This window comes from Apteryx mantelli, chromosome 1 (assembly GCF_036417845.1).
Source record: "Apteryx mantelli isolate bAptMan1 chromosome 1, bAptMan1.hap1, whole genome shotgun sequence".
Classification (NCBI taxonomy): domain Eukaryota; kingdom Metazoa; phylum Chordata; class Aves; order Apterygiformes; family Apterygidae; genus Apteryx; species Apteryx mantelli.
Window position 1 is genome coordinate 18,124,767 of NC_089978.1, and position 15,764 is coordinate 18,140,530.

Below are 15,764 nucleotides of genomic sequence, written 5' to 3' on the forward strand. Positions count from 1 at the left end.
AGACTCTTTCAAATTAATTTTAAGTGAACATGTTACCATTGTATTTGAAAAGACTATAACCTTACTCCTCAGTTCAGCTGATAAGCAATAGCTTGCTGTGGCACTGTAATGAATATATCTAAACTTCTAATTTATTATACATATTAGGCATGAATACATATGACTGTACTTTGAAATAAATATATGTTTTACCTGTTTCCAAGTTCATTAGCTACTACTGGTGAAGAAACATCCAGGCATTACAGAATGGAAAAAATATTCAATTTTCATTATTTTTTACTGTGATTTACAAAGTCAAAATTATAAATGCATAAGGATGGAAGAAAGGAGGAACTGAATTTTTAAGAGAATTTAGGGACATGAAGGAACACCTGGCAAGGAGAAAGAACAGGCGAAAGAAACTCAAGAGCAAAAGCAAAGGTCAAAAGAAGCCATGGGTAAACAATGCGAAGCATAAGGAAATCTGCAAATTCAGCAGAAGGAAGGGAATACGTGGAGGGAGAGTAAAGGGAAGTAGAAGACTTACTGAAAAATAAAGGAATGAATTAGTGTATCCTAAGATGCAGGAGAGGTCTGTTTGCCATGGAACTGCAAAGAAGTCTTTCAAAAAGTAATTTATTTACAGGAACTCCATACTCCTGCAAACACACACAAACACACACACACACAGACACACACACACACACACAGAGTCATATATGCTCATGTGGATATGTTATATATCTGTTTTCAATGCTCTTTGCTTGCTCTTCCGGGTATGTGGTTGATGCTGAGGAACTCACAATCATTCTTCAGAAATCACTATCACCCTCTGCAGCAATTAAAGTGTGTGTCTTTCTCCCCAAAACAGGAGAACTTCGGGACATGGAATATATTAAAAGACTAAGAAAGCAAAACTCTGGTCTTGAGGGAAATGCGTTCAAACACAGAACAACAAAATTCACCTTAAAAATCAATATTCTTCCATATTACCAATTAACATTTTAAAATTAATTTACTGATGTTCCAATCATTCCATATGACTGACAAAAATCTCTCTGCAAACCCCCATATAAAAAGAGAAACTCCCTCCTATGACATACAGCTATTGTTGGATGATTTTATTCCCTATCTTTTATTATATACGTCTCTCTTATTATTAATTGCAATAGCCCCAGACCTCTGGCAGCAGCTTTGGGGAACTCCCAAGGTTCGGAAAGAAAAATCCAAAGCCACCAAAAAGAAGTGTTTAGACAAACAAAGCTCTGCTTTCTCCATTATTTTTCCCACCAGGAAAAAAAAAAGGCATAGGAACGGTAAAGTTTTCCTGTTATTTGCTCTCTTCCCTTTCGGCATCAGTGCCCACAACCGCCGAGCTCGTCCCTGCTGTTGCCCATCCTCTGCTGCAAACCCGCGTCGGCGAGACGAGGGTCCCCCCGCCCCCGCCAAGTGCGCGGGGCGCGGGCGCCGCCGCGGGGGCAGCCCCCGCCGAGGGGGCCCTTCCCAGCCCCAGCCCCAGCCCCAGCCCCAGCCCCAGCCCCAGCCCCAGCCCCAGCCCCAGCCCCGTCCCCGCGCGGCGCCGCGCGGCGCGGGCAGATACGCCCTTTCCACCTTCATTAATAATAACTGGTATTGAACAGGCACCAGCGGCAGCCGAGCGGAGGACGGGCTGCGGCCCCCGCGGCCCCCGCGGCCCCCGCGCCCCCCGCAGCACTGCCCGTGCCCGTGCCCGGCCCGCTACCCCGCCGCCCCGCAAACTTCGCCGCCGCTGCGCCCCCGCGCAAGCGCTGCGCGGGAGCAAGGGAGAGGCCCCCCCCCCCCCCCCCGCGCCCGGGGCGGCTCCGCGGGGCGGCAGCGCGGCGGCTCCGCGGGGCGGCGCGGCGCGGCGCGGTGCGGTGCGGGCGGGGGCGCATGGCGCATGTCTGTCTGCCCGCGCCGCGCCGCGCCGCCACTAGACGCTCCCACCGCCGCCAAACTCTCCACCATCTTCTGCATGTGCAACATTTGCAGCCGGACAGAAACCTCTCCCAAGGCTATGGAGACTGCGGGAAAAACCCGGCGCGGCGGGATGGACTGCTGAAACGACGGCGGCGGCGGCAGCGGGAAGGAAAACAGAGAGAGAGACAGAGAGGGAGAATAGCAAACAAATACTAAAACAAAAATAAAAACAAAAAGAAAGGAGGAAACCTCTCTTTTTCTTCCCCTCCCTCTTTTTTTTTTTTTAATTCTTGATTTTGTTTGTAGTCGCCTGGTCCTCAATGCCTCTCTGAGCAGCATCTAGCGAGCGAGCGGGAGAAGGCGAGACAGAGAGGCAAAAGAGAAGATGAGGATAATTGGCAGACAGCTTGTCTTGTTGTTTTCTGGCTTTTGGGGACTAGCAATGGGAGCTTTTCCTAGCAGCGTGCAAATAGGTAAGCGCTGCATTGGGCTGCGTGCGTCTGTCAAGGCTTTCAATCCTTTGCAAAGTGAGTTGGAGAGGCGGCTCTGAAGGGAGCTTGCCCATTTCTCCTCCACCGGCATCCCATTTCCTGGCCCCCACGAAAAGCCCGCGCGCGTGTTTGTGTGTGTGTGTGTGTTTGTGTGTGTGTGTGTTGCGGGGCGGGGGGGAAGATGCTTATCTTTTGCAGAGCTCATTCCGACTCCGGGGTCTGTAGGAGGGGAAGGGGCTTGTGCGGTTCTGCAGTGACCAGGGGGGAGAAGGTGCCCCCGGGCGATTTCAGCCCTCTCCTGCACCCCTTTCTCTTGCCTGGCTCCCGGAGGGATGGCGAGTTGTCTGCCCTGGACATTGCAGTACCTGGCAGCGGTGGGGGGTAAAACACAGCGCTGCCCGTCTCCCCCCCCCCCCCCCCCCCCGTAGTTGGAAAGTTTGGGATTTTGTAGGTCTCTCCGTATAGTCCCGTGCCCCCTCCTCACCCTTTGCCCATCGCCTCCTGCTTCTTTGCCTCCCCCTTGTTTCGGATGGGACGCAGTTATCTGTATTCCTTCCAGCTCCGCTCCATCACTGCATCATTTCTTGTGGACTTGTAACGATGCTGCTAATAACACGGAGCTGCTCTCTGCCTGCACATGGCTGCAGAGGAGCAAAGTTTATTATATTCCAGTTTAGTGCAGATTATCCTACACTGAGGTTTCTTTCTTTTTTCTTTTTCTTTTTTTAATCCAGAAAGCATCGCTCTCCTTAATCAGCCCGCCACTTAATGTAAGAGGCTGTTGAGTAGCTGATTTACCAATGTGTTCAGTATCAGGGAGATGGAGGCTAAACACTTTCAAAGGTCACTGTAATCATGACAAATCTGGGTATTTGTGTATGAAAGGCTGGAAACTGAGAGGACAGAAAAGAAGTGGGAATGCGTCTGGAAGGTTAAAATCGATTGAGGACAGTGATTTAAAGGCAGCAGTTGTGATTATGAATATGATTAGTTCCCTATCCATTAAAGTCAGGACCAGCCTTACTGTGCAGCTTTGGGAGAGATAGTTGCTTGGTGTTACAGGATAGCAAGTAGCTTGCAAATGATTCACACTGCTTCCTCTGCTTTTTGCTTTTTTCTTTTTTTTTGTAGGTGGTCTCTTCATCAGGAACACAGATCAGGAATATACTGCTTTTCGATTAGCAATTTTTCTTCATAACACCAGCCCCAATGCATCTGAAGCACCTTTTAATTTGGTTCCTCATGTAGACAACATTGAAACCGCTAACAGCTTCGCTGTAACAAATGCCTGTAAGTAAACGTGCCATTGATCTGACCAACTTACGAGTAAATTGTAATGAAAATAACAGGAAACCACATCATCATCTTGCATTGAAAACACATCAGTAAGTCTGTCTTCAGTATAGCTGCCCTTTGCAGAAGAGGAAAAGGGGCAGCATCCTGGTTAGTTTCTAACTGGAGCAAAATCCCCTCTCCTGCCTTGTGCTGACTAACCTGATGTGACATTTACTTTAGTGTTATTACTGTAGTTTCTTGCTTTCTGGTTTCTATGGAGATGAATTTTGTGGTTGTAAAGAAAAATTATGAATGTCTCGTTCAGTCAGTAAGCCCCACAGTTACTCTTGTTTGCTTTTAGGTATGGCATGCCTTGCATTTTTTGAAAATATACCAATAATATTTGTGATCACAAATGCTTTTCGAATGGCTGGAAAGGAGACAGGGAAGCAGTGGTGTGCAGGATAATATATCTGAGTTGGTTGACGCTGCAGTTGATCCGGTGATGTCACTTGAGGCAGCCCTGCTCTTATATTGTAGGTTGTAAATGTCTCTTATCATCTCGTAATGCATACATCCTGTGGATATGTCTCTATGCATCCATACATTGGTGCCAAATCAAGTTAGTATCTGATCTACTTGATTTCACAAACCACCTCAACTGGAACAAATACTCTTTTCCTACTATATATTATATGTACATGCTCACACACGCGCGCACACACACACACACACCATGAAAGGAACAAAAAAGGAATGCCCTTACCAACTGAGGTAACATTTACATTTAAATTTTTTTAACAGAGTATAATTAGCTGCGCTCCCTACATTTAGATCACCTCAGGGTCCTTCAGCAGTGGATAGAACACATGGTGGATGCTGCTTAATCTCCGAGAGTGGCAAAGCGTTAATTCTGTTTATCTTCACATATATCAGGCTTGTAAAAAGGAATTTGTTTCATTTTGTAAGACAGTGGAATATAGTGTGGTAAAGCTAAAGACTGTAGTAACATTACTACTTTGATATTCATATTTCTGGATTCAGTTCTATGGGTTTTCCTCTGTGGCCTTTAAGTTTTAGAATCCCTGTTCTTCATTCAAGACTGAATTGCTTCTGGAAGTAGATGCTCTGAGCAACATTGCTTAGCGAGTTTAAAATAGAAACGTACTGGAGAAGGTCTTACTGTTCGTTGTGCCTTTAAAATACATACTATGTTTCTCTCCAGTTTCTCACAGCCATCTCTTCTGCACTTTGTAATTTGTAAACATACTGTGTATTGTGCAGTTCTCATGTATAATTTATTGAATGATTGCTAAATTTATTTATACAAGTCTTTGGTTCTTCAAGTTTCAGATGACCTTGCCACCTTATTTAACAGGAAAAGCTTCTGAGCTGCCAAAATGGCTCCATTCATTTTCTGCAGGAAAGATTGATGTCCCATTAAGTGTGAATTCTATATTAAGCAACGTATTAGTTGTGTTTAGCGTGAAAATCAATATCAAATTCCATAAGGAGAAAGCATTTCAAAAGGTGCTTTGAAACTGGAAGAAATCAGATCTATGCAAGTGTAGTTCACTGAGAAAATATTACAGTGTATGTCAAATTTTGCAGATGCTGATTATGTATTCTACAAAGAGAAATGACATACTAGTTTTTCAAAACTTTTATTTTTAGTGGAGGAGTAGGGGACTAATTTTTTTTTATATTGAAATAATTTCAGAGGCTATTCTTACATTTAAGATTAAAAAAATTGCACAGTGTTTAAGTTAGAACATTAGTGAATTATTTCTGATTTGCATACTTTTAAAATACAAATATATAAAACTAACCAGTTCTGCGAGACTTCAATATCTTAGATTCAAAACAGGTTTGCCCAAAACTTTTCTTCATTTAGACTATTCACAGCTGATTCCTATCTGTCATTCTAATCACTTTCGGTTATGTTTAGTTTGCACTGTTTTAACTGAGGAAAGCTTGTCCCCTTATATTTGCTGTCATTTACAGAAATAATGATTCATAACCTGATCCTTTGTTTTTTAACTGAACCCGGTTTTAGTTCTAGAGAGTTTAATGACTCACAGATGATGAATCTGTACAGTATGGAGGGAGCAGAGAAAAGAAGAAAGTAAATGTATATGTTTATGCATTTATTTCATATTTTGCAATCTTGTGCCAGTGATCTGACTTTCTTATTTTTCTTTAACATTTTAGTACTGAAGAATATTTTTTTTAATCAACAAATGTTCTCCTAATGAAACATAGGCAAACTGACTGACAACTGAATGAACATATCTCATGTCCCTTAAGCTAAATATGAGCGGAATCCTGCAATAATCAATTGTCTGATAGCTGGAGGACACCAGCTTCCATGTGATGGAGTTTGCTGGCCTGACAGAGGCTCCAAAAGCGCAAACGTGTGAGATTTTCTAACCTAATTAACCTCCCCCCACCACCATCAGCTCTGAATTAAGTGATTTCATCGCAAGCCTACATGTGAAATGATAACTCTTTCCTGAACTGCTGTGAAAACAGTGGCTTTGGATCTTGCTATTTGCATAGAATTTACTTGGTGCACACGTGTCCCCAAATACACAGTACAAAAGCCTTAGAGCTACTGGACTGAAATGAATATTCATGTGAGTTTAAGCATAAAGATCTAAGACATGACCGGTTACCTCTATTTCCATTTCCATTTACTGCAGAGGTTGCTTGTAAAGATGCAGTGCCTGGCCCATTGCATGCCTTAAGGACAATAAACAGAGTATTTCAAAAGATTATGGATGGCATACTAGTGGGCAAATCACTGCAATGTTAGAAAAAAAAACTTGCATATTTTTTTTCCAGTAAATAAAAGCACATAGCCAAATGTTTATCCAGCAAAACTTTTGGAATTAGAATAATTTGGGGCTTTTTTATGTCTGTCTTCTAATGATTATCTTTTAGGCAGTTTGAGGTTTTTTTTAACAGACCCAGAACATTAGTAGTTCTGTTCTAAATCATGAATGCATATGAAACAGGTTATTTAAGCAGAAAGCCTCTGCTGTAGTTCAGCAAACTTAGTCTGATCTGCATCAGTTTGGATGTAGTCCTCTTTCTTTCCTCCTCCCACTTGCGTGTTTTATTTAAACCTGTTCGTTTCTTTTGCACTGCATACATTATTCAGAGAATCTCTCTTACTGACAGAGAGAGCTGAAATTATTGCAAAACATGAATAGTACAAGATTCTTACTCATCAGAACACAATACACCAAAAATGAAACATTCAACTATTGGAATATGTTGGTTTGCACATTATAAGCAGGAAATTTTGCTCATGATTTGAAATCAAGCTTCAAATTGATTTCAGATGTAAGAACTATGCATTGATATTTGGGGAGAATTGTGTATATTTATTCTTTAGTTGAATGCAAAAGAAAATTTTCATTGCCATGCACTATCTATATTACATTAGTATATCTCAACAACACAGTGAACGTTAAGCCTGCTTGCATACTTTTGAAAGATAGTTGTACAATGTTACAAAGAACTATTTACTCTCCAGCTCTCATCTTGTAGTTGTGAATATTTGTTACGGTATCAAAAATTCTTAATGTATAGCAAATCTTGCAGTTCTTGTACAAGACTAGTCTAAACAGGGGAAAAAAAGATATTTCAAGTGTTTTGTCAGTGTTTTATATTAGAAGTAAAGCTTCTCCCTTTGAGTCTCAGTTTGACTTTATATGTATTCTGAGATTAATACATTCCTAGTAAGTATAATTTGGGGCAAATCAACCACCCTTCTTGTTTCATCTCACACACAGTTCAGCTCTTACCAGATTTTAAGCCCAGTATATGCTATTGAACAAAAGATAACTGTTTATTACATGTCACATGGCTCAGAAGAAAAAAAGCCTACTGGAATCAAAAAAGTCACATATTGGAATGATTTTCCTCTTTCTCCAAGATTTAGTCTCTCCAATTTTTCTTTTTCTTTTTCTTTTTTTTTTTTTTAAATACTCTCTCAGTGTGCAGTGCAGAGCTGTGGACTAATGCGGGGTTGATGGCCTGAAATCAGAGGGCCTGCTGCTGTCTCGCCGGCGTGGGAGCCGGTCCTGTGCAGGGTCCGGCGAGGGGGCTCCACATTGGCTCTCAAGGACAGACAGGGGGACCTGCTCCCTCCCAGCCTGCCCTCGCGGGGCCCTGCTCTGGCTGGTGGCTCTTGGGGCAAGGAGAGGCTGTGTCATTTTGGAGTTAATCTTTCTGCTAAGGCATCCAGAAAGATTAGCAAATAGACTCAAATGTAGCATTGGTTTTAAACTCTGAATATGTGTCATTTTTACTTAAAGCAGCTTCAGCTTTCATTTGCTAAGCTTCAGCATAATGGGATTTTCGTTAAATTTGCTTATTAATTCTGCTCTAACAATTACAGCTCCATTCAGCAGTAGTCATGTAACCTTACTTTAATAGTCAGTATTAGTTAAAAACATGACGTTCTTCTTTAGTTGGAAAAGCAGATTTCATAAGACTGAACAGTATTTTGCTATCAGAGTAGTACTGTATTCCCAAGGATGCACTTTGGAGTATATTGAGGGTTACCATGAAGGTTTACTGTACAGTCAGGTTTGAACTGCAAAAGCAAATATTGTGCCAGTTGGCTAGAAAACACAACTGAATTTAATGTTACTGTTCTAAAACAGGATTGATTACAAAAGCCCATTTGAATTGAGTGTTTTGTTTTAATCCATGGAGTTTATCTCAAACTAGACCCTGATTGTTGAAAACAATTTCCCTTAAAATTTCTATTATTAGCACTTGCTGATGGAATCAAAGAATATACGTGTACTTAGGTGTCATTTGCAGCAAGAGGGTATGTGTGTACCAGTGAGAAGATCTATATTCAAACAGTTTCATAGTTCTAAATGCAATCCCTGTAAAATAACTGTACAGCAGAGAGAAAATCAGCCATCAATAGTTCCAATCCATCAGAGTCCGGATTTAATTTTCAAGGTTATTATTGGAAAAATAAATGATGGGCCTTCACTGAAATACAATCAGATTTCTTCAGAAAATGTAGAACATTGTCTCTCTGGCATGAAATAAGGCTTTTGTCCTAGCATGTTACTGGACTGAGTAAAACTGTAAACTCAAGAAGTTTTATTATAGGCTACAGAAATAATTTCATCTTCCTGTAAGAGGATTAATAGTGAGGACTGAGTTCCTTCATTCCTTCTGCAGGCACAGTGCAGTACTTTCTTAGGACAAAACACTTTAACAAGTAAATTAAATTGATTAACTTTAGCTTTATCACTGTAGTTTGTTTGTATGTTAGTCAAAATAGCTCATGCATTTCATTTTTAGGTCTTGATTGTTTTGATATTTGCTTGTTCCTGTGAGAGGAAGCCGTCTGCTTTGATTTCTTAACTGCTTTAGATCCTACTATAAATTGTGCAAATTCATATTGTGAGCAGGTGAAATTCTTTGGATTTAAACATGTTGGACCAAATATTCTTCTCTCATACATCATACTCCTTAATATTAACATGGCTGTATGACTGATGTAAAGGGGATGAAATTTATGCTAGGCCAAACCTGAAGAAATCTGTAAGATTGCACCAGTGTAATTAAAATGAAAAATTTGCCTCTGCTGTAGACTGCTGTTCTTCTGTATAGTTGGCTTGAGGCAATAATTTTGGACTATTACGGCACAACGTCTCTTTGTTAGCATGAGCAGGAGCTTCTGCAACTTAGATGGGCATACTTATATATCAGTTATGTGTCCAGACATGAAGCCAAACTATGACAATTTATTCCTGTGTAAATCAAGAACAGTTCTTTTGTATTCAGGAAAATATCTTTAAATTTACTCAAAAGTAACTGATCTCAGAGTCTGGTTCCAAATTTTGGTGTTGGTTTACTTTTAACCATTTTCTCAGAAGTTCCATTAACTACTTCTATCTAGTTTGGGTTCTTGCATAATCTGAATTTCTTTTTGTTTAAAGATCTTACTGGCCTTTAATAATACTAGTGTAGATTCAATTGTATTAGGGGTTGGATACCCTGAAAAATTCCATACAAGTAATGTCTATTTTCAGGCACCCAAGTTCAAGTAGAGAGGCATTTTGGCATTCAGAGGACATTCTAGTATTTTCCAGAGTACTTAGCAGCACCTACCTTCCTACTGGGAACTGCTTATTCCTAGGTACTTTGGAAACTCTGCTTTATCTTCATGACTTAGTATGGGTCAGATGTCTTGTCTCAATAGTGTTCCTTTTTTTGTGAGGGCTATGTTTCTTTCCTGTTTGTTTCCTTCGTAGTCCTGGTGAAGCATCTGCACGACTTGTTCAAATAATTGCAGCTATTTATTTTATTTCCGGTTCCTTATAGTAAAAAGATGAAACCAGAGTGTCAAATATGCATCATCTTTATCTTGGCTCTGCAGTGTAAAGACCCAGCCCATCTTTCCTCTTCACTAGGTTCCTTAAAAGGTGATTATAGATAAGCTTTATGTTGACCTCAGTGGGGAGTACATGGATGCATGTTAACAAGCTACTTTTCTTGCTGGGTTTTGGCCAGCTATACTAACATTAACAAATTCCAGTTCAAATATTGGCCTTTGTCCTGCCTTTCTTTCCCCAGGCAGAGCTGTCTGATTTAAATAGCAACTTTACCTGAGTAGGGATTGCAGAATGGAAGCCATTATAATTAAGGACTAGTGAGAATCAGATTTTGTGCAGTGTGAACAGGTTCACATTCCTTTGCCTAATAGCTAGATTTTTGAAAGCATTAAGTTGCTTAAATCTTGTTTGTTTGTTTGTTTGTTTTTAATATATATTTTTAGAAATTGGGCACCTGGTGTGTAATTGCCTATTTAAAAAGAATGTCACTGGGGCTACTGTTTTCTTGTGTTCCACATGCTATTTCATTGCTGTATTTATATGCAACTATTGCTCCTGAAAAATGCAGTCTGGTGCAGTACCTTTCTATATTCTAAAATCATGGACAACATGAGCGTGACTGCAGGTATTTTCTGTAAATGCAAACAGAGCACAAGAGAAACAAAAACCACTTGGAAAGGAAAACTTTTGACAGTCTCATTTATTGGATTCTTTGCAGAGAAAGTTGGTAGACACATTTTGAAGACTGATGTTAAAATGTATCATCTTATAATTATTCATACAGCTCCTCGGTTTTTCGCTTGCAGACCCTCTCTGGGGTAGATTCGATGCCATTTCTGCATGCAGACTCTTCCAGCTGCTTTTATGGTGTATTTGCATAGTACTCTCTTAAACCCATAAAAGTTGAACTTCATTTTTATTTGCAAGTCACCGTTTCTTATAATTCAGGATTGCTCAATGAATATCCATCAAATAGATGTTTTAAGGAAGTTCACAGGTAATTGCTGAAAAGAATTAGGACTTTAATCTGTCTTTGCTTCAGTTTTCAGATCTTCTAAACAGATACAAAATTCACTTTTTCACATTTGGAGAAAAGAGGCAATGTATGTATTAGGAATTATTATGCAAAATAATTAGGAATTATTACACCAAATATTCTCTTTTAGTCAATTTCTTATATAGTTTAGTGTTATGCTTCATTTCCTTTGGTTAAACTGATATTACTTGGCCATTTTTTTTCAACATCAGGGTCAGATCTGTTTCCTCAGTGAGTAAAATGATTAATGTCATATATAATCAAGGTAAAGGCAGAGGAAAGGGAGAAAATTCTTCTAGAGCAAAGAGAATACAAAATGTAAGTTGTTATTTGTCCCCAGAAGCTTCCTGCTCTGTGTTCATGTTCTTAATGTACAGTACCAGTATATTTCACACTACTAGTTAATGTGAGATATAGGTCTGGACTGGACTGTATTCAGATCTGGAAAACAGTATTGAGTATAAGTGAAAAATACTTTTTTGTTCAAGTGCAGGTATATTCATGGAGTAAAAAGCTATAGCATAAAAAAACCCCATATCAATACACTTAGCCCTTTGTGTCCTCACCCAAGCTGATGGGAAAAAGGAACAAGGCTTTACAGACTCAGTCTCAGCAGAGTCATGAAGGGCCTTTTATTAGTGATTTCCTCCAGGTTTTCTGTATGGATACATTCTGAAGAGTTTTGCTAATAAAGGCCTCCAGGCTTCATCATTTCCATGCATTTAAACGGAGATCAGTGTCTAAGAATGGACTTTCCAAAAACATGGCAGTTAGGAGGATAATTTCCTTTGAAAATTAATGGTCATGTGCTCTTGACTGACTCAGGAATTTTTCCTAATCTCTCCCTTCTACTCCAAGTAGAAAACACAAGCCAGATAAGAAGCTGCCTCTTGGGGCTGTTTGCACACCCAGTTAATTCTGCCTCTATAATCTAGCCGTTTGTGGGGTCTCCAGGTGAGAGTTCGTTAGGCAGCTGCTTTCTTAAGCCATTTTTTGTGTCAGTATCCTTCTTCATTGTTTCTCTTGGGTGGTAAAAGTAACAAGGTAAGATTTAAAGTGGTGCATGCTTATGTAGATAAGAAGAATGGGAGTTGGGAGTGGGAGATGCTGCCTACAGACACAAACAAAGCCCCAAGGAAAAGAGCACCAGAAGTCACCGGTATGGTTGTGAGGACCCCCATCGGCATCTGTTGCAGGATTATATGTGCTTCATGGAAGTATGTGGTTGGCAGGTCAGGATTAATGCCACATGAAAGTGGTCCGAGTTACAAGTCCTTACGGATGTTACAGAGAAGATGTGAAATCAGTCTGGTGTATGAAGTGTTGCCTGCTGGCTGTAAGCATCAGTGCCTCAAAGAAGAAAAAATAAAGAAGGCAGCCAAAATAAATAGGAGAGTGGATAGCCTGTAATAGTGTTCGCAGATTGTTGTGTTTTAAGGCTAGATGAGACCAGTTTGATCACCCAGACTGACCAACAAGGTGCCAGCCAGAGACTCAATTAATTTCTTTATCAAAACTGTAATTCTTTTCTGGCTGGGTACCTACCTATTCCAAATACATGCAATCTCGATTTAAAGACTGGAAGAAGCATAGGTAAGTTGTCATGACATCAACACATCATTTGGATGTATCACCCACTGTCTTTATCTTTGCATTGAATGTAGGAGTCCTAGAGAGTTGGCAAGCAGAAAAATAATGGCCTACTGGGTTTGTAATTGCTCTTTAATTTAGAGAGATGCCATAATCAGCAAAATTTGTACCCAGTCACTGCAATCCTGCAGCTCCTGGAGCCCCTTGAGGTTTTTTTTTTCTTTTTCTTTTTTTTACTGGTTGGTTTTCCATCTTGCCTGAGCAGAGAGGCAGTATGAGATTCCCTTGGTATTGAGGCTCACATGACAGCAAGACGTTTAAGGCCTTATTGTGGCCTTTTTCAAGTACCATTGAAAAAAGCTTCTAGTGGACACAAATATTTATTATTTTTTTTCTCCTAACAGAGCATCTCCTAATGCTACAGCAGTGAGTATGGCTTGAAGTAATAGTAATATAAGCTTGGTAAATACATTCAAAGCCCGTAATGTTTTTTATTTGTTCCTAATAAATGTACGCTAATCTACACCAGTTGTATTTGTAGGTAGGAAATCCTGTGAATACAACTTAATGGTCATGTATGTTACACATATTTCACTTTCTATGAGCCACAGAGGATGTGAATCTGTTACTGCTTCCACCTGGAGGGTTTTGGCTGCTAGCTTAAGGTACAGAGACTTATGAATTTAGCTTTGGAAGTCCCTGGTTTCATCTGCTTTGTGTCAGAGGAGATGGCAGCCTGAACAGAAACACAATGATGAATGAGATTTAATGCACAAGAATATTTGCAGAAAGCAAAAGCCTGAATAAAGGAATACAAGAAGTGCTCCCATAGCTGTCTTTGATCTGTTGCACTATTCTGAATGCAAACATATATGGAAAGAGGACAGACTTTTTATTCCCTTATACCATAAGTCATCAGAACTGGGAAAAATGGTAACATGAGACCTCAACAATTAACTATATTATACTAATAGCTGTATTTGCAGTGTCCTGTTTACCACCATTCCATCAGTTAAATTGTTTGCTTAAATGATTTATTGTACAGTTATCATTAAAATAAGTGGAAACATGACAAGATGTTTTTAGATAATTCAGAAAAAAATAGACACAGTTAATGCAAATGTATCTGTGCAGTGTATAATTACTGATGTTCTACCAGCAGTTCTGTGAGATGGTCTGAACTTCTGCGCATGAGTTGATTTTGCCTCTTTGAGGACCCTTATAGAATCAGAAGTGATTTATTGCTTGGGATAAGGAATCTAACAAGTTTGAGTCTTGCTCCCAAAGTCTCACCCTCAGTGAGGAATGACTGATGTCCCACAGAGCTTGCTGGATAGGGACTTCTGTACCTTTACAGACAGAGCACACAGAGAGGAACCACCCGTATAGAGGATGAGTGAGTGACGCTTGTAAACTAGTGATTGTAGCTGATGTGAGCTGACAAGACTTTGAAAAACATTAAACTGGAGATATGCTTTTGCTAAGTTGAAAACTTAATACAGAGAGGGATGTAGTGAATAGTCCACATGTCCAATGAAGTACAGTAAGAGTTAACAGGTGTGGAAAGTGTGAGAATAAAAAGTACTGCTCAAAGAGACAGCGAGAAAATTCTGTACTCTCCCATCCACCATCCTGCTGTGCCTCCCTGCTGTTTGTTGTGAAGTGTCCCAGCTTTTCATGAAGAAATGGACACACTCTGTGAGAAGCAGCAAGAGTGGAAGCAGTAGGCAAAGTGCTGATGCCTGCATAGCTGGAGAAGTGCTATGATGGAGGACACCATCCAGCATCCTGGAGGTGCCAGAGGGGTCCATTCCGCTTCCTGCCCCTCACCTAGGGACAAGCTGCCACTGCTTCTGAATTCAACAGGTCTTATTAGCTCCTGTAACATTTAAATTGATTGCAAATAGCCATCAGCATAACTACTGCAGGGAAAGGGAGCGAAGGGGCAGAGGATAAAACCTTTGTTTCTTGGTTATGAACAAGAAAGAAATTACATCCTTATAAAACCTCAGAAAAAATGTGCCCATTTCCACCTCTTACTCCCTCCGTAGTCTGTCTTTGACTCCATCATGGTCGATACTTTAATAGTTTAAGGGAGTGAATGGAAGGAGGGAGTGGTGGTGTTGTACCACAAAAGACAGTTTATACAGATGAATTGGATTGCTTTCCTCCATTCTTCTCTAGGTTTCTGACAGGTGTAGGACTCCTGCATTTTTATTTCCTGATGAAAGCCCCAGAATGCCCACCACTCTTTCAGTTACTGTTTATGATGGGAATGTTTGCACTTTAGTACTGCTGGCAGGCAGCAGAGCTTCACACCTTAATCACACTTTCTTTGTCAGCCTTTCACATACTATGCGAAATGGGAAACTAGCAAAAATTCCTTTGATCAATTGCAATAATGGGATAATAATAATTTAGTTCCTTGCATTCATATAGAGTCTGTGAGATTAAAATGAGATTCAGCATAACATTGCACCTTAAAGGTGTGGATATCCCCTGCCAGCAGCACCACCTTGAGAAACTGCACTCCGTCGCCTCAGTTTCTCTCTCCTTTAGCTTTGTCGAGCAGGGCCCTACTGCCATCTTCCTATTCAGATCCAGGAGTAGCTGATTACATAAATAAAATCATCAAGAGAATGTGAATGAGGGAAATCAACAGTATGAGGAAGGTTTTTTTCCTGTGTGTGGCTATGAAAGTCAGGAGAACATGAAAGGGTAAAGTGTCTCTTCAGTTCAAAGGAAGCATGTTTACAAGAGGCACTTTATTTCTTAACTGCACATGTAGATTTTAGTAGCATTAGAGGAGCTAAATGTTGCAACCAAGACTGTAACACACAGGTATAGTTTTAAACCTGTTATTTTTTTAAGATTTGCATTAAGATAATGCACACTACCTTCCTCTCCAGTCCTTTTTGTGAAAGCATTGTCTGAAGACTGTTGGAGTTGATAATAGTAAGTTAGTAGTTTCCATCTACTGTAATAAATCCTTTGGGGCCTTATCTTGCCTAAAAAAATGTGTTCTACACTTTACTAAAATTATCAAGTTTAACCTGAAGGAGGATTTGAGAGACTGATGTA

General features: G+C 40.3%; 1 protein-coding gene across 1 annotated transcript in view; it reads left to right on the top strand.

The window, feature by feature from the left end:
• Positions 1–2,283: 2,283 nt before the first annotated feature.
• Positions 2,284–15,764, top strand: part of GRIA4 (glutamate ionotropic receptor AMPA type subunit 4) — a 240,939-nt gene continuing 227,458 nt past the window's right edge. Inside the window, exons 1-2 of the mRNA XM_067289632.1 lie at positions 2,284–2,390; positions 3,540–3,698. Coding sequence (XP_067145733.1) covers positions 2,303–2,390; positions 3,540–3,698 — 247 coding nt within the window. The 5' untranslated portion in view covers positions 2,284–2,302. The remainder of the gene's footprint in view (positions 2,391–3,539; positions 3,699–15,764) is intronic.